The 26,107-nt window shown below is 48.4% G+C and overlaps 2 protein-coding genes and 1 long non-coding RNA gene across 13 annotated transcripts in view; 1 reads left to right on the top strand and 2 right to left on the bottom strand.

The window, feature by feature from the left end:
- HEMK1 (HemK methyltransferase family member 1) overlaps nt 1-9,316 on the bottom strand; it is a 32,819-nt gene extending 23,503 nt beyond the window's left edge. The window contains exons 1-4 of one of the 4 annotated variants that reach the window (XM_040568444.1): nt 9,185-9,316; nt 7,514-7,953; nt 6,948-7,039; nt 6,054-6,147 (exon numbers count right to left, since the gene is read on the bottom strand). In XM_040568444.1, coding sequence (XP_040424378.1) covers nt 6,054-6,147; nt 6,948-7,039; nt 7,514-7,768 — 441 coding nt within the window. In that variant the 5' untranslated portion in view covers nt 7,769-7,953; nt 9,185-9,316. Of the gene's footprint in view, nt 1-6,053; nt 6,148-6,947; nt 7,040-7,513; nt 7,954-9,062 lie in introns of all 4 variants that reach the window. The other 3 variants (XM_040568445.1, XM_040568446.1, XM_040568447.1) reach the window with 3 other exon arrangements.
- A 66-nt stretch (nt 9,317-9,382) lies between these two features.
- On the top strand, nt 9,383-21,381 carry C10H3orf18 (chromosome 10 C3orf18 homolog). 8 transcript variants are annotated; one of them, XM_040568454.1, is made up of 6 exons: nt 9,383-9,435; nt 9,732-9,901; nt 12,292-12,694; nt 14,120-14,145; nt 15,803-15,932; nt 18,382-21,381. In XM_040568454.1, exons 3-6 carry the CDS (start codon nt 12,461-12,463, stop codon nt 18,490-18,492), a joined length of 501 nt encoding a protein of 166 aa, XP_040424388.1. In that variant the 5' UTR covers nt 9,383-9,435; nt 9,732-9,901; nt 12,292-12,460; the 3' UTR covers nt 18,493-21,381. The 8 variants fall into 8 exon arrangements, with proteins under 8 accessions (XP_040424388.1, XP_040424389.1, XP_040424391.1 ...); XM_040568455.1 differs by having other exon boundaries at nt 12,288-12,694; XM_040568457.1 differs by having other exon boundaries at nt 9,732-9,941.
- LOC121075335 overlaps nt 14,154-26,107 on the bottom strand; it is a 26,605-nt gene continuing 14,651 nt past the window's right edge. The window contains exons 6-7 of the long non-coding RNA XR_005822909.1: nt 16,831-25,060; nt 14,154-14,427 (exon numbers count right to left, since the gene is read on the bottom strand). This is a non-coding gene — a long non-coding RNA (uncharacterized LOC121075335). The remainder of the gene's footprint in view (nt 14,428-16,830; nt 25,061-26,107) is intronic.

Here is a 26,107-nt window from a genome sequence, read left to right as displayed (position 1 = left end):
AACATCTGAGAGAGGAGGGGATCAGGAGACACCAGAAATCACACTGTAATAAGGTACAGGACATAGAACCGACAGGAATGCTGTGAGACTGAGCCTGGAGTGCCCTCTAGGGGTAATAAAGCAGATAAGCCGCATAACCCAAACTACTTCCTTGGGAGAAATCCTGGACCAAAATAAACCTTTCCTTAATGAAGTCATGGTGAGGATTGATTTAGCTGTTATTTACTTGGATTTAAAAAAAGGAATTATCTACCCACGGTTGGCTGAGTTCTCTTCTTTGTCCTATTTTTCTCTGATCCACAAGGCTGCTGTGACGGTAATTTGGCCTGGATTTTAGGTGGTGTTGCTTTGGAAAAAGGGCTTTCTTCCGCATTAATAGTGACTGAACAGCATTGAGACATGGATCCCTTGACATTACAACAATAAGCGCATAACCAAGATAACTCACGAGATGGAGCACAACCAAAAACTTTGTCCTGAACACACGCACACACACAGCAAAAGCCTGGCTCCGGCGACCCTGGGTGCATCACAGAAGTTACCCCAAGAGACCCCCGCAGTCGTCACTGATGGCCTTGGGGGACGGCACACACTGGGCTCCACACATCCCTGCAAACCCCCAGCACCTGCAGCAGCGAGCCCGAAGCTCTGCTCACCGAGGGCCAGGTAACTGGAGGAAGGCGAGCCTGGGGACAGTGCGACAACTCTCCTCCAGGGCTGCACAGCTTTGTCATCCCGCTCTTAAACAGACCTGCTAGTTTCGCACCCTGGGCTCCCTGTCCCATCCCCACCCCGATTCCCACGGAACAGAAGAACAGAGCCACATGTGCTGAAAAAGATATCCCCAGAGGGAGCAAATGGCAGAGGGCTCCACTGCCAGAGAGAGAGAGAGCTAAACAGACTGCAAAGGGGCAAATTCCACACAGGGCAAAACTAAAGCAGTCAACCGAGCTTCTCTCTTTGCTTGTGTCTCTTTGTCCAGAGAAACAATGGTGGTGGTTTGTGCCATACTGCGTTTGCCTTCATAGCATTACCCATATGCCTAGGAGCTCATAGCAAGAGCCAGAACCCCTCTGTTGTAACCACAGAATAAAAAATGTGTGATAAAGATGCCTCCTCATCCTTTTAGTCTTTGAATTAGCAGACAGGAGCATTTGTCGAAGCTACAAAAATATAACTAGAAGGCAAATGTTGCAGCTGCTTGCGTACCTGCACTAGAAAAGTCAACGCAGGGAGCTACATTTACTCAGCCAAGGACAAGATGTGCCATGTGGCTTGTGTGTGCAGTCACAGATAAGCAACTTGAACCGGGGATATCAATGTTGGTAATGAACTGTTTCCTAAAGAACATGGATTACTTACAGTTACTATTTGATTAAGAGTTTCAGCACTAGTGGCCCTAAGAATGCTGCAAACAAATCTTAAATAGAAAGAAAGCAACAGATGAAACTTACTTCATTATTTTGCAGAGGAGATATTTCTATTACAGCTTTAAAGTCCAGGGAAATCTGGAAAAATTACTCTTACTAAACAAAGCACAAGCAAACCCCAACCCAAAGAATCACAAAACGCTCTGAGTCAGAGATGACCAATGCAGCAGAGGGAAAGGATCTGGACACCAGCTCGGTTTTGTGCAAGTGGTTATGCACAGTACATGGTTCCTGGAAGCACCACGTGCCTAAAGCAGTGTCCCGCCAGGTGCTGCTGAATAGCTGGATCTTGTCCCCACGCTCCTCCTGTCCAAGAAAACTCCCCAACACCAGATCACACAAACGCTCCCTGTGTGGTGACAACGACTCATCCCAAGCCCCAGGGTTTACTGTGCTGTGAATATTTTTTCCTAAACAGGATGAAGATCAGTGTAACAGCTTTGCGATAGCCAGCTGCAGACATTACCTAATGCTGTTGAAGACATCACAGGTATGTCCCTAAAGCAAAACACACCCATGAAATATGGAGCAGAGCACAGAATTCTTCACTGTGCCTCCACGATGATTAAGTCCAGAAAAAAGCAAAAGTCTGATCCTTCTTCTACTCCTTTCCCTAGTATGATCATAAGCAGGCTTCATCAGCTGCGGCCACATCTACTTTCAGATTAAACAACGCAGTGGAAAAAACAAACAAACAAAAAACTCTGCAGCCCTCTCTCAAACCAACAACAGAGCTTTCTACATCCCTCACCTCCAGCTCTGACAAATGCCAGTGACTGCTTGTGCCTTCCACGTAAGTCTGGGAAATTGAGATCAGTTTTTTTGGCACCAGTGCACAACACATCTCTCCACAGAGGAATTCACTGATGTTCGCAGGAAATGCAACAAAAGCTTCAGAAACTTGATGAACTGTGTCAGTAGAAAAGCGGCCCTAGGAAAAGGTTAGGTGGGATGTATTTTTCATCAGTGTAAGAAGGAATGCAGCCAAGTTTGGGCTGCTGAGAAGGCATGTGCCAAAGCATCTGGGGCACTAGCGGCATATAAAATGTTCTTAATGTTACCTAGAAGTCTGAATTTAACAGTTCTGTTGGAATAAGACTTTGTTCACCTGCATGGTGCTATATCAGGGAATCATCCTGGCTGTGAACTTGCACAGTTAGTCTCCCTAACCCTGATAAAAGCACTAGGAACTGCAGGCAGCCAGTGTGAGAGTGGTCATCTCTTGAATTCACATCTCCATTACTTCACGCCATCCTCTCAGAAAAGTTTGTAGCTTAGTTTAAGAGCGGCTGATTTTAGTTACATGTGTATCACCTGGAAAGTTTAAAACATCCCAGTGGAACCTAAGACCCTGCCCCACTTTTTACACTCCAGCTGACCCATTGCTTTACACATACAAAGGACTGGAGGATCTCCAGAGACTGCTGCCAGCCTCAACCACCTGTGCTTCCGTGAAAAGGTCCTCGGACACCAGAAGAAGGGCACAAGTAGCCAAAGCAAAAGCACTTCAGCGATGCAGGAGCCCAAGCACATTTAGCCATTTGCTCAAAAGCCTGCTGGAATCCTAATGCAGAATACCTTCTCTACTTCACAGGTCTCAAGACCAGGTGACTCTTTCCTGACGCGCTATACAATCTCAAGGGAAGACAGGAGCAGGAATTGGCTGAGAGTTCAGCAGAAGAGAAGCCACCAGATGCAGGACCTGCAGCCATTCTGGCCTGGGCTCCCAGGCCTAGACTGCAGGGCTGCTTGTTCCAGACCTTCCTAGCCCTCACCCCTTTCATCTCTTTTACTCTAGACGAGCTCTTCTTTCACCTGGCTTTTTTTCCCCGTTCCTTCTCTCTTGCTACATGGCTAATTTCTTCCCGACCGAGCAGCCCTCCTCTGCTCACCATGAAAAAGGCCAAGGTGTACTACATCTGCTAACCTCCTGCTTCCAGTGTCTTGCCTGCTGAGACTGTTTGCTGAGGCAGAACTACTCTGTTTGTCACGTCAATGGACAGTGAAGCTTCATTCCTGAGCTATCATCATACGCTTCTGGCCTTTCATAATACCATGAAGGCACATTTTTAGCTCATGTAAGTATCATGACACATCAAATAAAGTTTTCCCACAAACACAAGGTTTGGGTTAAGCTGTTTACGCTGGATGTTTGCCCCAGGGTACGTTAAGTGGTTTCAAACACAGCGTGTTGCAGAACTGCATTTCAGTTTGTGCCAGCAGAGATGCTTCTACCAAAATCCCACATGTGGGCACCATTAGCCATGTTCACAGGCATTAGTAACCCTGGCCTCCATGGTACACAATAAGCCTTTGTTTGAAGCCTGGCACTGTGCTGCGAGAATTAGAGCACAGCACCAGGGGAAGCCTTGTCAGCAGATGGTTCGACTTGCACAACATGCAAGTTCTCTTTGCTTTTAGTGCTCATATTGCATTCAGGAATTAATGGGGAGCTAGAGGTTGGAAACGCACTCTTGAATCAACCGGAGCAGAAATACCGTCAGTAAGAACACAACTAACCATCTTGGGCTCCGACCAGCAAAAGTGTTCCTCAGAGCCCTAGCTCCAAATGTCATCAGCACAGTGACCAAACACAGCCACAGAGCGCTCACACCTCCTCTGGGCACAAGGTGTCACTACCACGATTCAGGGCCCAGCAGCCTCTCAGTGAGATGCTGCTGATACCCCACACCAAATCAAGACTCGGGTTCCGAATTTCAGTGGTTTTGTCTGGAACCCACTCACAGATTTCAACAGCAACTTCTTCCTCAAAGAGCATAACAGAAGCACTGGTTTTCTTTGCCTTTTACTTTTATATAACTAGAGGTGCCAGTTGAAGGACCCTGCAGACTGCATCATCTCTCTACTGAGCTGCTCCTTTCTTCGAACTTCCTCAATACTTTTTTCTGCTTCCCCAGAAAAAGCAGAGTAGGGCCCTCGTGTCTCCGAAGTCCACTCAGTCCTTGGCATCTCCTCTGACATTGTCAGTAGAGGACATTCTGTCTGAATGATCCCTTACTGTTTTTAATTTAAGAATACAATAGTTCAGTTGGAAGGGACCTACATGGATCATCAAGTCCACATGTGTGAGCACTTCAGGGCTAACCCAAAGTGAAAGCACATTACTGAGGGCATTATCCAAATGCCTCTTGAGCACTGACAGCCATGGGGCATCCAGCACCTCTCCAGGAAGCCTGTCCCAGTGTTCGGCCACCCTCATGGTAAAGAATTTTTCCTACCGTCCAGTTTGAGCCTCCCCTGCTGCAGCTTTGTGCCGTTCCCATGCGTCCTGACATCCGTTACTGGGGGGAAGAGACCGGCGCCTGCCTCTGCATTTCCCCTCCTCAGGGAGCTGCAGAGAGCCATGAGGTCGCCCCCAGCCTCCTTTTCCCCAAACCAGACAACCGGAGTGTCCTCAGCATCTCCTCACAGGACATGCCCTCCAGCCCTTCTACCAGCTTTGCTGCCTCCTCTGGATGCTCTCATGTACCTTAACATCCCTTTTAGATCACGGAGCCCAGAACCGTATGCAAGGTGAGGCCGCACCAACCCTAAATACAGTGGGAGAATCACCTCCTTTGACCACCTGGTTGTTCTGCGTTTAACACACCCAACACAGCATTCTTTTTACTGCACTGTCCCCTAAGCAAAAGGCTACCAGTACATCGCAACAGTCATCAAACAGCAGTCAAATGATCAGAGAAATGACAATTAGACTGACACAGCCTTAAGCTTCTGGGACTCCTTATTGGACAGACAGTGGAAATTACTCCATCCAAAAGTTAATGTGCACTGCAAAAATAAAACCAGTTCTCAGAACAAAACCAAAAAAAACCACCAAACAACAACAACAAAAACAACAACAATTCTTGAGGAGTAGTAAACAAAGACTTTGTCACTAGGATGTTCATGAGCTGAAAGCTAGGCCAATATCAGGGAATATGTCACCATGTACTTCCTATGCTTTTCCCTAGCAGCAAGGACACCGGGTAAAACGAAGTTTTAGCTTGATCATATATGGCTGTCCTTTGTGTTTTTACAATTGACATTCACATTTAACTCCAGCCCAGAACTTCCAGGTCAGAACTTACCGTGTGCCAGCCTACGAAAGGAAACTACAGCTCAATGTCCAGTGCTTGTCCAGAAACCACTGGGGAGTCATCAGACAAGCAGCAGGTGCCATTTCCTACCAGCCTGCACCATCTTAATCTGCATGTGGACAAGGAAGCTCTCTGGAGCCCAATATCTTTTTCCATTAGTACCCCTCTACTTCTGCAGGGTTTTGTTAACAAACTTTGGACAACTCTGAGATTCTTGACGTCAGATCGAAGTACTAAGCCACTGGGATATAGTAGGAAAGTTCTTGAACTTCTAGGAGTCATTCCCATAGCAGAAATAAGGAAAGCAAGCCAAGTCCTTCCATCAATGGATGTAATCAAGGGATATGCTAGCTTGCAACATCTCTTGCTCTGAGCCAGATGGCAAAAGTTCTAGGTCACGAGCTTAGGATGCCCCTGTTTTAGGAGCGATCTGACCTCTTTATCACAATGCAACCCCACCAAGCACATCTGTAGCAACAAGGTGCCCAGATTCAAGTCCCCCCTATGTCCCCTACCTTCATACCTCTGTCTCAGGCCGAGGAATAAATACTGGGGGTCTCATCTTCAGAGTCAGGTCCTGGAAGTCCCACTCACCAAGCACATACTGCACTGGCATTCTGTGGCAGGCAAAAGCAAATAAACATTTTACGACTATGCTCTGTAACACAGAAAAGTTCTCAGTACTGTGCTTACCTCATTAGTAACCCCTGTGAGAGTGGCTATCTAGACAGCCCTGAGGCTCTCAACTGCACGTACAACATGTACATGCCCTCTCTCTAAGGGAGCTGTAGGAGCTCCATTTCCACAGATCAGTTTGCCATCAAGCAGCAGACCTGGGGAACTAAAGGCTAGTTAGCCTCACCTCGATGATGGGGAAGCTCATGGAGCAAATAATCCTGGAGATCGTTTCCAAACATATTAAGGACAACATGGATTTACAAAGGGAAAGTCACTCCTGGCCAACTGGAGCCCTGTCTGTGTCCAGTGCTGGGCTCCCAGCAGAGGATAGACATGGATGCACTGGAGCAAGTCCAGCAAAGAGCCATTAAGATGATTAAGGGATTGGAGCATCTGACATACAAGGAGAGACTGAGAAAGCCATGGTTAAATTCTGTAAGCACAGAAGGGCTTAATGAAAACATACCGGCATCAGCGTCAGTATTGCCAGTTTCCTGCTCCTCTGTAACATCTCTTAAACCCTCTGTGCTCCCACACAGGACAGACAGATGACTTGCTACCTGACAGCAACAGCAAATGCCTATCACTTGAGTTACCATGAGAAACTGATGCAGCACTAGCTTTAACATGACCTGTCAGCTACTGATGGTCTTCAGCCTTCCCTCTGCTACCATTCTTCTGGCTGCATTAAGCCTGAGGGAAACTCTCCAAAGGAATGACTGCAAGAGGATTCCCCTACCTTTCTAGTCGCCTGCGACACAGCTGCTGGATCTGCTCCTGTTGCACTGCTGTAAGCGGAGTATGGAGTTTTTCGGAGTTCAAGCTCTGAAACTGAAGACATCACTTTAAAACCAGCCCATCTGTGCAGCTTAGGCATTATCTACATTGATGCAATGGCATCTTCCAGGCAGACCCAGCACACTGACAAGCACACATGGCTGGGACTCTTGGAAACCCTGAACGACTAAGGAGAGCCTACCTGTATATTTAAAAACAAACCTGTACAACTGTTCTGCTACTTTTTGGGGTCAGAAGCATAGGCAAAATCAAGATTCATTCCACCAAAGAAGTCAGAGCACAGTGCTAGTGTATATGTAATGGGTTACATTTCATTCCCTACAAAGAAAGCATTTAAGAGATCCCAAGTACTTTATTGGCATTAATAAACTATACTCTGCACTGCCATCTGAAGGAGGAAAAAGTTGTTCCACCTCCTATTTGTGAGATAAAAAGAAGGGCAAGGGATTTGATCAAAATAACAAGGCAAGAGCCCACACAGACCTTACCCCTTTTCCATTACTTAACTGTTTTTGCTCCCAGGACAAATGACATGATGTATTCACTGGATTCTCGTGCCTCAGGGATCCCATTTGTCTCAAACACCTTTTGCCAGTAGCCGACCGTATCAATGGCAGTCACCAGCCCAAGTCTTGCACTACAGCTCTGCCTCAAAGATGACTGCTTGGGGCCATGGACAGGACTTTGACTCAATCCCACTGGCACACACTGAGGCAAAAGACCCAAGAACCTCCTGAGCAGTGGCTGGGTGAGGCATCTCATTCTTGCAAAGTCAGCTCCTGTCTTCCACCTGGGTTCCTCCTTTCTGTCTGCTGATCTAATCACTGATGAGACTCACAGGACACCTGGTGTTGCACAAGCCCCCATGGCTAAGCATCTGCTGGTCACAGTCAATGGATTCTCCTCAGGGCACAGTGAAAAGGGCACCGGCTTGCAGATTTGCTTGCCTAGAAAGTGGACAGAAAAGAGGACAGGAAAGTCTGGCCTGAATCCCCAGGGTAGTAAGAAGTCACAAGTTCCCTTCTGACAGGATGCAGACTGCTTGCCCGACTCCCACCAACAGGTACAAAAGCAGCTACTCACACCCTAAGAAAAGCAAAGGATTACCCCCAAACAACCTCAGGTGGCAGCTGAACAGCTCTGCCACTGGAACCCATTTCCTAGCAGATCTGACTATCTCCACAGGCCAGAGCTACGAGGAGGCCAGTCTGTGCCCATGGCAAGGCAGCAGCAAGCGTGCCTACAGCAAGCCACAGGCACGCCCTCCCTCAGCTCCATCCCCAGGACAGGTCACCCAGCTTTCCTGCACAAAGGCCTCCAGTCTCTCCTAGCTCTTTTCTTCCTCTCCTATTCAAATCCCCCAAGTCCCAAGCTTCACACAGAAGACTTTGAGCTCACGGGTTGTGTTTTTTCCACGTTGTTTCCATCCAAGGGGGCTACAGAGCAAGGGAAGGAGAAAAAGCTCACAAGGTGCAATCAGAGGGAAGAGAAACACTTGAAAGACACGAGGGCAAACCCAGCCTAAGGGCAGTCAGTCTCTTAGAGAAAATAAGCATCGCCAGAGAGGAAAAAACACGCACACAAAAAGACGACAACCACTGAGACGCTAGGAGACCAAACTTTATAAAACAGCTGCTAAACATCACACTTGAAGCTGCCTTTTAATGGAGAACAGCGCAGCCAGCCCATCTTCCCGCTGCGACCCACGAGGAACGAGGCCCCTCGCCCCCTGACTCACAGCCCCGCGGGTTCCCCTCAGCACCCGCTCCTGCCTCAGCGAGCCCTCAGCCTCCCCGCCTCCGCTTCCCCCGGCCGAGCACCGCGCCGACCCCGAGACGCCTCCCGGTCACCGCACGCAGCGGTGCTGGGCTGGGTCAGCTCCCAGCCGGGCCGCCGCCAACACCGAGCTCCACGGGGCGCAGCCCGGGGCCTGCCCTGCCCTTGCTGCGGGGCGGAGCCGCGCTCCTGCGGGGAACCCAAAGGGAGCGGAGCCCGGGGCGGCAGCGGGGGGACCCCCGCAGCTCCCCTCGCCTGCTCCCCCCGCACGCCCTCGCACCGCCGGCAGCCCGCGGCTCCCCGGCCCCTTTCTTTGCGGGGCTCCGCCGCGGGAGCAGGAGAGGACGAAGGGCCCGCACCGGGGCAGGCTGCGGTTCGCCGCGGCCCCCCCCCCGCCGTTACCTCAGCGGCCCCTCAGAGGCGAGCGCGGCCTCCCGGGGGGCTGCCGTATGGGAGACCGGCCGCCTCGGCCGCCGCGCGTCTGATTGACGGAGCGCCGCCCAACCGCGAGCCGAGCCCTGAGACCGCCGGCCAATCGCGTTGGGACTGGGAGCGGAGGGGCGGGGCTTACCGGGCGCGGCGCGGCCCCCCCCTCCTGAGGGCAGCGCGGCCCCGGCACGGCCCCAGCGGCGGCGCCCCGCGGGCAGCGCTCAGTAAGTGGCGGCCCCGCGGGGGTGGAACGGGCCGGGCCGGGCCGGGCCGTGAGGGGCGCTGCGAGCCGCGGCCGCCCGCCCGCCCGGGGCCGCTTCAGCCGGGCCGGCAGCGGCGGGGAGGCGCCGCTCGGCGCTGGCCTCCCTCGAGCCGCGGCTCCGCGCCCGCTCCCCGGGGGGACCCCGCCGCGCTCCGGGGCTGGGGGTGCCGGCAGCGCCCGGCGCGGCGGCCTCACGGAGCGGCGGGGAGGCGGCGGTGTGAGGCGGCGACCAGCGCCTTGTGTTCTCCTTCTCCGCAGCCCCGGCGCCGAGGTCGTGGCCGCGCGAGGAGCGGCTGGTGGAGCGCCGCCAGCTCGCCGCAGCCGAGCGCCCGGACCCGCTGCGCCTCGCGTCGGACCCGTGGCCGGGCGGCGGCCGTGCCTGGCCCTGGAGCAGCCGTCGGAGACCCGGAGCAGTGCCCAGCCCGCAGGTCGAGGCTCCGGCGCCAGGATGACAACTGGGAAAGGAAGGTGGTGGTGGGAAAGGTCACGCGCCCCCTTCGTAAGCCGTGGGCCCTGGGCGCTCGGCCTCCCAGGCTGGCCCCCTGCAGTGTGGGCCAGGAGGGGCTTGGGAGCAGAAATACTCTCGGCTGGCCCAGGGACTGGGTGTCTAAACTCTGCTGGGAACCTTTCAGCCAGGACCGCTTACAGAGCTGGGCTTGGGAACCCTTCAGCATGGGCAGGATGCTGAGAGCACAACCCCTCTTCACCCCCCCCCCCCATCCCCAGTTGGCCAGATTTTCAGCCAGCTAATTTTAACCTAACTTTTTTTCAGAGGAGCAATGCACAGCAGCACAATATCTGGCCCATATGTAAGGGGGCCTTACCCAAAGGCTTGAAATCAGCTTCAGCATCCAAGTGGTTTTCCAAAACTGACATTGAATTGAGATGGAGGCTAATCCATTATGCTTCCAAAATTCAGCAGCTCTTTGGGATCTAGAGCTATGCTTTGAGCAGTCCTGAGGCCTGCTTCACTGCTTTCACTGAGGTTCCTTTTCCAATTTTTGTTTCCTTGGTTGTGGCTTTTTATAAAACATCAAGTATTGTCGTGGAGGGTTTCTCTGAATAGCAGAAATCGATGGTTCTCTCTGAGCAGCCGCTTTGCCTGCCCTGCCCCATACCTGTGCAACAGTTCCCTCCCTTCCCCTGCTGGGCCATGGCTGCTGCCGTGGCACTCGGCTTTCAAATTTGTCATCTCTGGGCCTGGGTGTCCCCTACCGCTGAGCTCCACTGTAGTCAGTGGTGGAATCCAGGTGCTGTCTGGTTTGGTGGTCAGTGAAGGACGCTTTCCCATTCAGCCACAAGGAACCCGTGTCTCAGTGTGATGGTAGGTGGCACCAGGCCAGAAGTGCTATCTACTTTCACGTTTCTCTAGAAACTCACGGGAGTTTGACATGTTCCACAAGTCTCCCAGGCACTTCGAAATCTCCCGGCAGCTCCTGCTTCACAAAGTTGTTCACTGGGAATTGTGAGACAGGGTCTGCGTGTGTGGTGAGAGGTCTGCATGCTCGGGGAGATGCAGGACAAGTGCTGTGCACGTCGAGATGGCTAGTCAGGCTGCTGACAGGCCACGGGGAGGCCTGGAGCTGTTTGCCTGGTGTAATTTCTCTGCTTCAGTTGTTAGTGACAGATGTTAATCATGCTGCTTAACGCAGTTACGGACAGCAGTAAGGCATCGCAGCAATGGGAACTGCGCAATAACCTTGCCCAGAATAGAACAGTAGAGCTGAACGATGGCTCATTTCTCTTTGCAAGCACATCTTTTTCTATTCAGAGCTCATTAACCCCTGTGTCCTGGTTGCATTCCAGTTCAGAGATGTAGCGTCTGCTAAAGTACAGAGAAATTATCAGAGGAGTGCTACTGTAGTTCTTGGGATCTGTATTACTCTGCTCCAGAGGTAGCTGTGTTTTCACTGAAGCAATTGCTGAACTAAGGCTATATACAGTGATTTTTATAAACAAAGTTGTGCAGATACTTCCCATAGGATCATCCCATGGTGTTTTGCAACTCCTGATCATTTCCACAATAGAAGCATGAAAACAATTAAAGCCTTTCATGTTTTCAGCATGAATAGATCTGTCAAATTTCACAACTGCAATCCAAAATGGGACCCATTTTAAAATTAATACCAATAATTAGCGGTGCATGACTAAGCCTGAGTGGGTGCTTTCACGGGGAACTTGAGAAATACCATCTTTAGCAGCAGATGGGGGACCAGTGCAACCCGCTGCTTTAAGGAAGCTGCCTTCCAGAGTGCGTGGGCTGAGGGACAGTGGGTGGATGGACAGGGCAGTGACTTGCCAGTCAGCAGTGACTGCTTTGGAGGGCAGTCCTGCTTCGGATTCAATAGAAAAACACCTCGAATTATGGATGCCTCAGAGGTGATTGCTGTTTTGCTGGATCTGTTCTCACTGGTAAACTTGAGGGGATCTCTGTAACTTTCTGTAAATTGAAAGCAAGAGACAGAAGAGAAGCAGGAAGATGCTATTTTTCTGGTATGGATGGAGGCCACCTGGCTCAGCCTGGAGCAGACAAAGGCAGGGGCTCTGAGGCTGGCCCCACACAGATCTGCCAAGTGCCTGCAAGGAGCTGAGCTGAAGTAGTGAGGGGAGGGCAAATCACTGACTTCAGCCGAATCAGGCAGGACTTTGGAGGCTCTTTTGGGGGAAAAATGGTTTGTTTATTGATTTTTTTTTTTCCTTATTTTGAGTGGGCATCTCTGAGCTGCTCTCAAAAATTGTGCTAGTTAATTGGGAGGCTTTGGGAAAGGTGTCTGTCTCTATTTGCACTATGTGTCTGCTCTCTTCCTTTCCAAGGCAGAAACCAGTGTGGTTCCATGAAGAAAAGCCATCAGCGATGATGCTACAAGATAGGTCTCACATGAGGGTCCTTGAAATGAGGGGCAGCTCTCCACTACTGTAGCTGGAACCTGTCTCTTGAGTGGCTGGAGACAACAGCTTGGTAAAAGAAGCTACCAGGAGCTGGCAGGATGAGTTACAGCTCACCCTCTGTACATGACTTGTATCACAGCCCCACCGCAACGGCCAAGCCAGACCCAGGAACAACTCTGGATGTGACTGTACCAGAAACAGCTACCGTAAGCCCTGAGACTACTAGTTTCAACAGCACCAAAATCCCAGATGTGGCCAGCAGTGGACCCAGCATGAGCACAATGCTGCTGTCCTTTGGGATCATTACTGTGATTGGGTTGGCTGTAGCTATGGTAAGAGACCCTGCTAAATATTGCTCTGTCTGTCGAGGGTGGGGGGTATCAAAGGGGCTCTAGGACTGATTTGGGTTGAATAACTTCTGTGTGTTATATTAAAGGCTCACCCAGAACTGGTGGGAACTTTTCTTTTTAAGGCCTTTAAGATCCTTTTCTTTTTAACGCCTTTATCTAGTGCTCCAATACTTCTGCAGTCTGCCTGGGGTCTAGTCCGAGCAGGCTGCTCAGCAGGCCTAGAGGAATCCATATATAGCATCGGTATTTATTTTAATAGCAAGAGGAAGTTCAATTAAAAGAACACAAAGCAGCAGCAGACTGACAAACAAGTCAGTCTGTTCTGACTTGTTAACTGGAACAGCTGCATTGATTTAAACCTTGTCAACACCAGGGGCCCACAAGAAAGTTCATCCAACTTAACTTTTAAAGCAGACCGTTGAACCATGTTAATCTCCTCTGTGGGCATGGCTTTATAAATTAAGGCAGCCTAAATTCATTTTACCTTGACTCATTCTAGACCGCATTTCTGAGGTTCGACTTGCTGGGTATCAGCAGAGTCCTTCAGGATTTGCTGCATGTAACTAATGTTGCTATTAATGCTTTAGGTAGAAGCTTTCAGAAACTAGTTCTGGGCCTGACAGAGACAATGCAAGTGCTGCAGTTTTCTTTCAATATATAACCAGATCGTTTACCTGCCAACAGAGAACGAAGGTAGCAGCAAGCTCCCATTCCTCGTATGAGGAAGAGCTTCACTAGTACAACCAGCAGAGGAGCCTATGGAAAGGGACTACTGCAAAATTTCATTGCAGGCCCAAGGAGGAGTTTCTCCAAAAGCCCCTAAAGAGAACCTGGAAACATTATCCTGGAAACGGTCATAAGTTCCCGAGAGCAACAGCCAGCGTTCGTAGTTCTCAGAACAAGGCTCTGGAGGCCAAAAGCCTCGCTTTCCTCCCAGCCCAGCCACTCTTACTGGCTGACATGAGGCAAGTCACTGAGCATGCCCTCTTTGCTTCTTCCCTTTGTACTGGGGAGGGGGTAACGATGCTTCTATGCTGTAGGACTCTGCAGATGAAAACCACAAATGGAAGGTTCTTCATTCACTCTTAAATTGCAACATATGGCCTGCAGCCACCAGAAATGTGCTAAGCTACACTTAATACACACCTAATACTCTGACTACTACTAACACACCTAATAAAAGGCCACTCGAGCACTCAGTGTCAGACTGGATGTGCTATCAAGCTTACACTGATGTATGTGAAATGTCAGTTTCAGTTGTCACTTCTCCCTTCCCCCTGCTTTGGTGCGCAGTGACATCGGACTTGCTACGCCTCCTTTCTGTGTGTCCTGTACCGAAATTTTCTTGCCCCAGCTGATCTCCATCCTACTGGGACTGTTGTAATGATGGTTTTCTTTCTCCTTCAGGTTCTGTATATCAGGAAGAGGAAGAGGTGAGTAACATCTCTTGGTAGCTGAAGGGAACTCAGTGTTTCAAAATCCAGGCAGAGCTAGGAAGTAGAGCAGGAGATGGGGAGAGCGTAAGGAATGGTTGTCTGAGAGCAAGCATACGGGCAGCCAGCTGCATGTGAATGAGGCAGGAGCAGGGACTCAGCACTCCGTCTTCTAAAACCAGAGCTTCCAAGGCTCCTTTGCAGCTTTGGGAAGGACAACATTGTTGACCAGGAGGAGGTTGGGGATTCTGTAAGCTCTTCATGCTTCACCTGTGAAATGCACTAAAAAAGAGGAAAGGATCAGGAGTGTATAAAGAAGCTGGAAACTCTGATGCGAGAGGCACGGGTCTCACATTTCAACTGTTCCCAGATCTCTGTGCTTCCCAACAGCCCAAGCCAATGACAGTGGCCTTGCAAGTGCCTCTTTAGCTGCAGTCACAGCAATGCCAGCAGCTTAGTGCAGAGATGCAGCTTTCTAGCCTGAGACTTAGTGTCTTAATTTCCTTGTTAAGCTCCCATCTGAAAGTGGAGAAGACAGCAGCATGCAGGGAGACGCACTTCTTGATTTTTCCATCTCTGACAGCAGAGGCAGTGAAGATCTCCTAGCTGTGGTAATCCCTGTCTGATTCCTTGTGGCAGGGCCACAGACCTTCTAGAAGTGCTGCTGCCCACTATGAAATTTCCAAGCCTACCCGTGCAGCCCAAGTCTGGGTACTGCCACAAGAGAAGCTAATGCTTGGCCTGTAAACAGCGCTGCTGGAGATAATGGCTGTGTTGGCAAACCTGTACAGAGGCAGGGAGGGAATGTGTCATCCTAACACTTGCCAAAATAGGTATTTGTGGTGACACTGCCAGTAAGAGCTTGGGTGTTTCCTTTCCCCAACCCCCAAAACTCAGCTACAGCCTAAGTGTTTTCACAGGAGCATGGCCATCCATCCATCCTCCATCACTGACCTGCCTGCTATTTAGGGAGACCCTTTGCGGTAATGCTTTATAGCTCTGTCACTTGAAGTAATGATACAAGAGTAAGAACAACCTGTCCACATGCATCAGCCTCCCACGAGTCTCTCTTTCCTATTTTCTATTTATTATATTTCTGTTTATTATTTTCTATTTATTATTATATACTTCCAGTCAAGTATATAGTTTGACAAGTATAGTTGAAGTACTGCTCTTAGGCCACTGGAGCTAAAAGCAGACTTGTGCTGGCAGGCATACTGTGACGTGGCAGGACTGGCTGTCATGGCAGAGGGGCAGGGAGAGGAGTTGCAAAATGCCTAGTCAGTATATTCCACCCTCTTGTTTTTCCCATGAAATAAAGCTTGTTCTGAGCTTTATTAGGTCTGCAGATACTTAAAATCCCCATTTGATTCCTCCGTGCATAATGCCTGCCAACATAGATTACTGAAGGCAATTAATCCCTGGAGCTGCACTTGGGGCATCTTCCAGTTGTGTGTAGTAGGTTCTTATCCTCCTCCCCACAGGACGAGGATGTGACCATTATCCAGAAAGCAGCAACAAGAGCTGAATCCTCATGCAGAATGAGAAACAGTATGCAGAAGGCTTTATCTGTGGAGCGGGGAAGGCAGCCTGAGCTTCTGTCCTTCTGTCTTTTGATTTTCTTTTTACCAACCCTTTGCCTTCCCTCCTGCGGCAGGTTGGAAAAGCTACGGCACCAGCTCATGCCAATGTACAACTTTGATCCCACCGAAGAGCAGGATGAACTGGAGCAGGAGCTGCTTGAACATGGGCGAGATGCAGCATCTTCCCAGGCATCACAGAGCAAGGTAGGCAGCAGCGGCCAGCCAGTCTGTTATCACAGCCACTGGCACCTGCACTGCTTTTGTTACAGGGCTAAGGAGTTTTTGTAGGGTTGTACTGTAAGGAAACCATACGAGACTCCGTGAGGGCTTTCCCCATCTCAGCCAGCCCTGGAAACAGGCACCTTGAGCATTTTGGAGTGCTTAGGATGATTTGAAGAGTAAGGCAACTAGGACAAAGAGCCTGGGGAGGGTAAGTGCTTTCACTACTCAGCTATGAGAGAGAACAGGGCAATTCCAGCAATTAAGGGTGAGTTTATTACAGCTTACCACTTAGGGCACCACAGGGGAACAGTAGGATCAATGCCATTTTCTGGGAGAAGGGGCTTCAATGCTCACAAGGTGCTGAGGCTCCCTTGTCCTGCCCCTGAAAATAAAAACATTTCCACCCAGTTTTAAGGTATCTCTGTTTTGCCTAACGCTATGAGTGTGAAACAAGGTCTTGTGAAGGGAAAGCCTGTAGTTGTTAACACTGAACTGTGTTGCAAGCCCTGAGGAAGGCAGGCAGAAAGCCTGTGCATTGCTGTGGCTTGGCACATCTGATCTTGTCAGCACCTCCAGGCCAACCTGGCTGGGCACAGAGCAGGCATGGCTCAAAAAGAGAAAAGGGAGGAGAGTTTTCTATTTGAATTTGGGGAAAAGGGAGGAAGGCTTTGCTTTGACCACTTCTGAGTGTTCAAAGGCATGGAGTGTACTGAGAAATGATAAGGTCATCAGAGACCACTGGCTTCCTACATTTGTGAGTTAGGAGAGAGCTTGATGCCAGGTGTTCTTGGGTAGTGGTCCAGATGGGTCTTTGTCAAGAGGCTGTCTCCTTCCCCATTGTACCAAGAGGAAGGAGAAATAGGGACGAAGGGCTTCTCACCATTGCAGCCAGTTTCATAGTGTTCTTTGTTTCCTTTGTCACCGCTATCGCACACAAAAAGCCTTTCTGTAATACAGAGCCAGCAAGGATGGTTGGAACAGGTATGTCTCTTAGCCAGTGATGCAACCTCCCCTTAGAGTAGACATCTCTCCTTTCCTGAATTCCTCTCCAGCTGTTCCATATCGCCCTTGCTTTTCCAGTTCTAGGAGCATGAATTCTCCCAAACATGTCTTGGTTTCCACACGCTTTATACCTTCAGATAACCTGTAGCAAGCTTGGTGTGGGCAGAAAGGAAGAAAGAAGAAAATAAATACTACTGCAATTATAAAATATTTACCTTGAAGGATGCTTCCCAGTCTGACAAAGAGCACACAGCAGATGTGTTGCAATATGGATGATAATCAGCATATTCTATACAGTGGTTTGGGAAAGTAGAGAAATAATGCTGTATAAAAGCAAAGGATCTTGTTCTCTGAGCAGCACATACATCAGAGCCCTCTATCAGTGCACACAGAGTACTTCCCTTACAGGTAATAAAGAGGGGAAATGACAAGGCCAGAGTTAAACTTAGCACAGTAAAAGTGCATGCTTTCTATATAGTGACTGGCCAGCAGGATACCTTAGATCCCTCCAGAGCTTGCTAATGCACAGACACCTCTGCTTGGAAAGTATGCGAGTTTAAAGATTTTATGGAACATGAGAGGGAGTCTAAACCAGCAGCCAAGGATCAGTTTGTGGCGTGTTTCCAGCCTTCTTGAGGTTTCAAGTCTTTTTATGCTGCCTTGAGTGTATAAAACAGTGAGTTCATGGCAAATCTGTGGAGTCCTGGATAAGCTACACCCTGTAATCCAATGATGTGGGGATTTTAAATTGGCATGGTTGTGCTGACTTGCTCTGTGGCTTGTTGCATTTTTCTGTTGCAGCCTTGGTAGTATCATGTTAGTCTATCAGCCCCACCTTGAGTAGAATAGAATAGAGCAGAATAGAATAGTTCACTTGGATGAGACCTACAAAGATCATCAAGTCCAATTTCCTGAGCGCTTCAGATCTAACCAAAAATTAAAGCATATTAATGAGGGCATTATCCAAATTCCTCTTGAGCACCGACAGCCATGGGGCATCCAGCGTCTCTCCAGGAAGCCTGTCCCAGTGTTTGGCCACCCTCACCATAAAGAAATGTTTCTTAACAACCAGTCTGAGCCTCCCCTGCTGCAGCTTTGTGCTGTTCCCATGCGTCCTGACATCCGTTACTGGGGGGAAGAGACCGGCGCCTGCCTCTGCATTTCCCCTCCTCAGGGAGCTGCAGAGAGCCATGAGGTCGCGTCCTGGCCTCCTTTTCCCCAAACCAGACAAACCAAGTGTCCTCACAGGACATGCCTTTGCTGCCCTTAGTAAGAGGCTGAATGTAGTTATGATACTGTGCAGTCTGTGCCCAGGGTCATGCACACGAGAAAAAGCAGACTTGCTGGGTCTCATCTTTCACTGCTTCAATGCAGATTCTGCTGACGAATCAAGGAGCCCTCCAAAGACCCAGCCGTCTTGTGTTCACAGACGTTGCCAATGCCATCAATGCATGAACAATACCTGCCCCTGCTCTGGGATTGTGCCGAGACTGGGGAGGATGGAGCCAACAAACCATTGACTTCTCACGAGCATGGCTGAGTCCCGGAGCCCAGCTGGTCACTCTGCTGGTTTGTGGTACAGATGGGCACAAACACTGGGAACAGTCGTCACTTTGGGAAGAAAACCCTTTGTGATGGCAGTAGCATTTTTTGATGTGTCCGTTACTACTAAAGGGTTCTGAGCTGCCATGCTCTGGGTTCTGGGCTGGTGCTGACAGACACCATCTACCAGGCCGCATGCTTAGGAACAGTGGCCACTTTGTTGTAGTGTAACTTATCGGAGCACACGTGTGAGCGCTCTGGGTCAGGGAGAGAGGAGAGGTGCATGTTTCACACAGCTTCCCTGTTGGCTTTGTGCCACCAGATCCCCGGGAAAGTGATGAATGAGCCTCCCTGTGCAGCTTTGGCAGACCCTGGAGGGCTGACCGGTGGCAAAGCCTCTTTGAGCTGGGAAAGCTGACTCTCCTAGCTGAGTGGTAATCTGGGGCACACAAGGGAAAACACATACCATGGGCTTATCCCATTGTGGCATGTGTGATGCTGATAAATGTGAGCCTGGGCTGATGTTGCAGCATGGGGAATTCACTAGCTCTAAAAAGTGAAATGGTGAACATTTGGCTGATAACTTCTTAACTGAGGAGATGATCTGTGAATATCCCAAATCAGGGCTGCCATATGTAGAGAGGGGATTTCACACAGCTAGAGGCAGGGGCTGTCACATCTAGCTACATGACTCCCTGCCACTGACCTGGGAACGCCAGTGCCTGAGCCAGAGAGAGGAATTGAACACTGAAGAAAACTGGGGCCCTGATACCACGTATCCCCGGGGCTTCAGCTCAGGGAAGTTTTTACAGTGCAGAGAGAAGATTAAGCCTTGATTTTTCTTCTTTTGAATGAGGATTAACAGGTATTGGCTCCACATTACAACAGGTGTGCCTAGAGGTGGCCGAACATCTGGTTGCTTCCTTACCTGCTAGGACCTGCAGTCAGTCTTCTCCCTGCTGAAGGAAACAGAGTTTTGTGTTAGCCTTTGCTCGTGTTACCTGCTAGTGCAGAAGGTGGGTCTGGGCAGGTAAGACAGCAGTTCCCCTGTAACCCTGAAGCACCCCGCTGCCTGCATGTCCTTCAGGGCTGCAGGAGAGAGAGTGTGAAGGGGTCTCTGGCCACCTTGGCATGCTGCAGTGCAGCATGAGGGCTGTCCTCCTCAGAGCCTCTGGTGGCCACCAGCCTAGAGTGCTGCTGGCCAGCACAGTGGCCAGGGGCTGGCAGCAGGGTCCAGGCTGGGCTCTCACACTGCAAACAAAGAGCATGGCAGAAAGGACAAGAGGAGGGTCCAGTACAACCAGAGCACCAGGCACGTGCCCCATCCTCCCTGCCCAGTTGCTCAGTCTCGAAACTGCAGGGAAAATCAAAAGAAGGGATGTGCGTCTGTCCACCCCGTTCGGACATCGTGATCTGGGGGAAGGGGTGCTCCTTTTTGCTGCCAGAGATTGACCCTCACTCCTGGTTGGGTGGTGGCTTTAGATCCCTGGAGGTGAACGCACAAATCAAACTGTCTCACTGCTGTGTTAGTGGTGCACAAGCATCAGTCCCCGGCCATATACTACTCGCCTACTGATTTTTCTGCAGCACATGCGTTTGTCAGATCCTATTCCATCCACAGCACCAGTTAAAAGGGAATCAGGGCCAGTCAAAATTTGAATGCAGATCTAAAGGTGAGCTTTATGCAAGGAGGTGTTTCACTGAGTGGCAATTCAGGTATCATGTGCTTTGTTGCAAGTTTGGGCCTGCTAGCTAGTTTTTGTTCTCCCAGATCCTGTTTTTTTGCTTCCCACTGTGATTTTCTTTTGCTATTCACAGATGCAAACACTTTCCTGTGCACATGCCACTGACCCCTGCCGCAGTGAACAGTTTCTCACCAGCTCTACCTTCTTCACTACACAGCTTCCCTCATAGCATTTTTGCAGGACTGAGTTGCTTTATTTTTTCAGTATCCCCCTTCCTTTTTAAAACCAAAGAGTTCTGAAAGTGTAGTAAGTCTAGGAGTGTCAGCACGTGTAGAAAATGGCCCATCCTTTATAACTGGTAGATATGGCAGGAGGCATTCCCAGCTTGCCAAGGTTTGCGCGCCAGGGAGACTGCTGGAAGGGGGTGTGGGTACAAATACTTGGTGTAATCTGGTGTAGGTCCTTAGAATTTGGAGGCCACCATCTGTGGGTCTTCCCCGAGGTTATGCTTACATGACCAGCCAAAAAAAAGCAACCCCCACCCCACCCCTGCCTCAACTTACCATCTCTTTATCTCTCCTCCGAGTGCTCCCTGAGGACAGCCAGCCACAGAGATGTCAGATTTTTCCCTTCAGCAGCTGGCACATCATTGCCCGTCACACTCCTGTGCTTTGCAGCAGGATGGGGACGCAAGCGGTGGCAATGGTGCATGCCCTAACCTGCAAGTGTTCAGCCCCTAGAACTCATAGGACTGGAACTTTGTTGTTGTCATTTTACACTCTATAAAAGGCAACCATAAGCTGGCTGTTGCCTCAGACCACTCCATGTATTGCACAGGCAGCTGCCAAACAGTGCATCTGCCAGCTCGGGTACAAAAACAGGCACCTTGTTCCACGTTAATGCTGAGATATCTCATATAACAAACACACCTGCAGAGGAATTCTCTTTAACCATTCTTCCTGCAATGGTAGGCTTTGTCCTGTGATGACTGCCCTTAGATTAAAGAAGTACAGAAAACAAGACTAAAAGAATATTATGGGTATTTGCTGGGCTTGCACTGGAGTATTCTTTTAGTTCAATAGCGCCTTCACTCACAGTTCTTGGACGTATATGTACAACTTAGCAGAAGCATTATGATGTAATTTAATTCAAGTGTTTCTGTGTCTTAAGCATTTAAATATAATTAAAGTATTTACATGAAATGTTGTGTGATTTTCTTTTTTCCCTACTATTTACATTTTCCAGGGAAAACTGGAGTATACCCTTGGTACCTGTTGGTAACTTTGTACACAGTGAATTCCCCTAATCTTTCAAAGTCTGAAGTAAGCATCAAAAACTTCAAACGACAAGCTCTGCAGAGTTAAAAGTTTAGTATTCCTCTGTGTGGAAACTCAGACCCCTATGGGAAGGCTTAGTGGAGAAGTCAGGAAGGCAGGCGCTTCCAGCCTAGCACATCCCAGGCACCCAGAGTGCAGAAGGACAAATTCCAACTTGTCTGTTGGCCATATTTTCCTTAAACCAGCTGAATTCTGAGACAAACTCTGGATTTATTGGGTTACCTGCAGTTCTGTCCAGGACAGCTTCACCCACATTGGGTGAACATTGTGGGCAGCACCATTGGCAGCTCCATGGTGATATTTTTTGTGTGTTTCAGAGAACAAATTTGCTTTCTACCTCACTTTTTGGCCCACAAACCCATAACTTGGGACTGGTTAGGAAAGCTGTCAGATGACCTGAAGAGGCTATACAGAGGAACAGAATTAATTGTACAAAAAGCTGTGGCATATACACTATGTGGCATATACAGACTTCGCTGTGGAGACCTCTAGGTATAGACATGAAACAGAATTAGCCTGTATTGTAGTCAAGCCAATTCCAAGGTACTGTAAGATACACAAGAGGCTAGAATTAGGTACCAACACTTGGGTTTTTTTTCCTCATGATTCCTCATACTCGTTATTCCTTGTTTTCACATAGGTCTGCAGGTGCTCCTGAGTGACCAAATTGTGTGTTAGAATGTCCAAAACTTTTTTTTTTTTTAACTCCAGTAAAGAAAAGAGAAACATGTTTGCCTAGAGATGCGTGTGAGCTGAGGTTGTTGCACATGGAGGAGGCAAAGCAGAAGCCTGAGGTGCTACGTTTTATACCTTTATTAAAAACAAACTCTGAGGCTAATTTCAAATAGTCAAAACTCTTTATGCCTACACCAAAATGAGAACCATTTATGAGAATCTTCCAAACTTTGCTAGAAAACACACCTTGTCATCTCCACTGTTCTGATCCCACTGCAGTGACCTGTTTTTTGACTCAGACCCACTGTCTAAGCTTAGAAACATTTGAAATGCATTTGTTTAGAGGTAGGATTTGGCTACACAGGGGAATAAAAAGTGTTTATCTTTCAAATAAGAAAAACTAGCATGCGAGCCAGCCTACCTCTCTGAAGACAACTGGAATTTTGCCTGCTTTTAATAGACATTGACTTTCATTCTAAGTCTCTGCATAAAAGTGGAAGCTGAAGTTATGGACTGGGATTTCAACTACATGAAGAGTGGCTCCTAATAGTGTGGAATTATGGTTGTTCCCAAGCAGTTACATTTTTTAGAGAAATCTGTTTTCTGCTGTGGTTTCTCAATAGAATATTAAGAGGTAGCAAAGACTAGTTTTTTTTTTTCCCCCTAAGAGGAGTACTTTGAGTGCATATCCCAGAAGACCACTGCTGACCTGAATCAAATGGATTTACTATTTAACTGAGGCAGTTTCCATCCCTACTGCATGTTACCAGCTGAGAAAGGACTGACTAGTGTCATAAGAAAAGCTCAAGTCTCTTACAGATGCCATGCCTAATCCGTTTAGGAGAAGCTGAAATTCCAGTTTCACATGGTAACAGCTATTACTCTCAGGCAATAGGGCTCAATTAAATACACAGTACAGTCTTGAAGGAAAATGTTAAATTTGCCAATCCACTCACAAATCAGGTATAGAAGTTGGTGAAATATCTTAGCGTATCACTGGGGTGCCCTTTGAATGCAGACGTGAACTGCAGATGAACTTTTGCATCTAAAAAAATGATGCAGAGCAAATCTTGCGTCTTGCCCTAACCTGAACTTGGAGGAACACCAGTTGGATCTTCTCATGTAACTATTGATAGTTACAGACTTGAATGCATGGTGTCCCACCTGTATTTATCCATGCAGCAGGAGGAGGTCAGACTTCCCACATACAGCAGCATGCCTCACATAAGGTTTAGGTCAGACCCTGTGATCCAATCCATTTAATCCTTGATTTCTCCGATACGTGGTAGAGGAGGCAAGAAAGGTTACCGTGATGCAGTTTTTTCTGCTGAGACCACCAAAGTCCATATACAAGAAACTACTGTTAGGGTAAACCTGACAACACAGAATTAACATAATCAGAACCCTGGTCACTACTACACGGCAGACTGGACAAAATGATCTAGAGGAGAAAAAAACAGTTTTTCTATTTTCTTTCTCCAGTCAGTCCTTCCTCTTAATCCTGCAGACATTTTCTTGTGTTAAATACATACCTGCTAAGGAAACAGACCTCTGATGAAAGGATAATAAATGAGCTCAATATTCTGGTATGCACTGCCATAAATTTAAAGCCAATTATGTTCTGTTTAAATATTTAACACTGTAAAGCTAGCCAATTTTACATCTTGTCAAAGATAATTGAAATACCCACTTTGTCCCTTTAATAGGCAGGCAGAGCATCCACCAGATGGAAAATAACCACAAGATTTCATTGTTCCTAAGTGGGTAATGGAAATATCCTCATTCCTCAGAATTTAGCAAGATCAGCTCCGACACTGAAAGCAGAGTTGACATACAATGTGCTGCTCTCAGTCCCTGTCCCAGAGCAACAGGATACTGCTGTCTCCCAAAACTAAACTGTATCAACAAGCTTTTATTTGCATAGCTGCAACACTAGAGGACCCCACAAACGCACATTATGGATGAAGGTACAACAGTGATTTAAGTTGAATCCTGCAGCTCTGCAAGGAAGCAACCTTTGGTTGCTTTGGTTCTTTAGAGACACCCCTTGGAAGTGATGAAATCCAGTGGTTGTGACTAAGCTTGTAAAGATTGTTCACTCAGAGTTGCTATCAAATTCATGGGGAGTGCCATCAGGCCAAAAGCTAGTTAATGGAAGATGGCCTGAGCTGATAGCGCTAGGATAAAAATTTCAGAGTCAGTCCTCAAGATGCCAGGGTGTGAGCTTTCCTCTGAAGCATCCAAATTACTGACCGCTGGAGCAACATTACGTAAGCTGGAAATGCCATGAAGGTTTTTTTTTTTTTCCGATACAGGGAGGGAAGGACTCAAAGTGTCTTTCAGATACAGTCCCTGTGAGCAAATGAGCAAAATTTAACTCCTGGGACCACTCCGTCATCTACTAGAGGTGGTATGACATAAATTCAGAATTTAGCTATGTAAATAGATTTCCTTTCCTGTATCTGTATTACTGAGTCAACACTGTCTTTCTATTGAACTATTGCTATCTGTGGCAGCACGAGGCACCGTGTTATCGAAGTATTATTACAAAAGATAATATCCTTACCAAAAAATCTACTACAAACTGTGAAAGGCATCTCCCTGAGAAAGCATTTTTCTTTTTGTTCTTTAAGTCCCTGCTTGGATGGCTGGGGTAAGCCAGCAGACAGCAGGAGAGAAAGATTGGGCAAGATTATCACAAAAGGAGAATTCAAAATATAACAATAAGAATGCTATTTGCTTTCCAGTCCTCTGGCTTCAGCAAGACATGAGCAGGTGGCATACTACTGAGCTGTGGCAGGGATGTTACTCAGAGACTTCCTAAGACCAGTAGTTTTGCTGGGCCTGGAACCGTCTTTTCCAGTGATGCCTAAAGGGAGAGATCATGGGAGACAGAGTTAGAGCTCTGTGTCCAGGAGCCTTGCTGCCCAAATGCCTTGTTACATAGTCAGTGCAAGGTTAAAAGGCGGCATAGGTCCATTCCCAGACACTCAAAGATCTTCACAGCAACATTCCTGTTGTTGTACTGGCTTCCAGACTAAAGCCAACACGAACGGCTTCCCCTGGCAGTATGCCTCAGAATGAGGCTATTGAGGGCCCAGAAGCTATAGTCTGTGTGAATTTTTCTGGCTTCTGCTAATGCAGACATACATGGGAAAATCAGAGCTGGATCCCCAGCTACAAAGGCCATGGGAAAAATATACAGGTAGCTTTCAAGAAGCTCTCCTCTCTTCTCTGCACCATGGCAGGCTTGCAAGTCTGGCACATTTCTCCTTCAGTTCTTGCTGGTTCTTTATTACCCCCAAAGAGGACTGACAGAAAAGCAAGGAATCAGTCACTGTCTGTTTCAGCAGTTTTCTTAATGTTGCAGACATGAAGTCCAGTGCAGACGCCTTTCCCACTCAGAGCTGTAGAGGATACAACCTGCAGCATGAGCAAGCACATGCATCCTCCTATGCCCTCCCACTAGCACAGCATCTCAAAAATCCTCACCTGAAAGGAAAAAGCAAACTAACCAAACTCACAATAATCAAAAGCTCTGGCTGTGCCCATAGCAGAAGATCATTATGTGACTGCAGACTCCTGCTACCAAATCTCAGAGCAGTAGCCTCCTACATGAGTAGCACAAAAGCCATAATATATAAATTAAACCCAGACCCATAGAACGGGTTCATCCACAAACTTCCTGTCTGAAAGCTGCCACAGCTGCATCTCACTTCCAAACAAGCCACAGGACCTCTTGTTTCCAGGAACTCAGAATAATAGGTTTCCCCTTTTCAGCCAGCAGTTTCTAAGATGAGATCACCACCCAGTCTCAAGCACCTGAGTGAATAACAACTGCTATGAAGTTTTCCAGAGGATTGCCAGGTTTCATACCGTGCTTGCTATCCTTACTGATTTTCAGCTGCTTTTCTCC

The sequence above is a fragment of the Cygnus olor genome, chromosome 10 (genome assembly GCF_009769625.2).
Source record: "Cygnus olor isolate bCygOlo1 chromosome 10, bCygOlo1.pri.v2, whole genome shotgun sequence".
Lineage (NCBI taxonomy): Eukaryota > Metazoa > Chordata > Aves > Anseriformes > Anatidae > Cygnus > Cygnus olor.
This window is presented reverse-complemented; position numbering and strand designations above follow the sequence as displayed.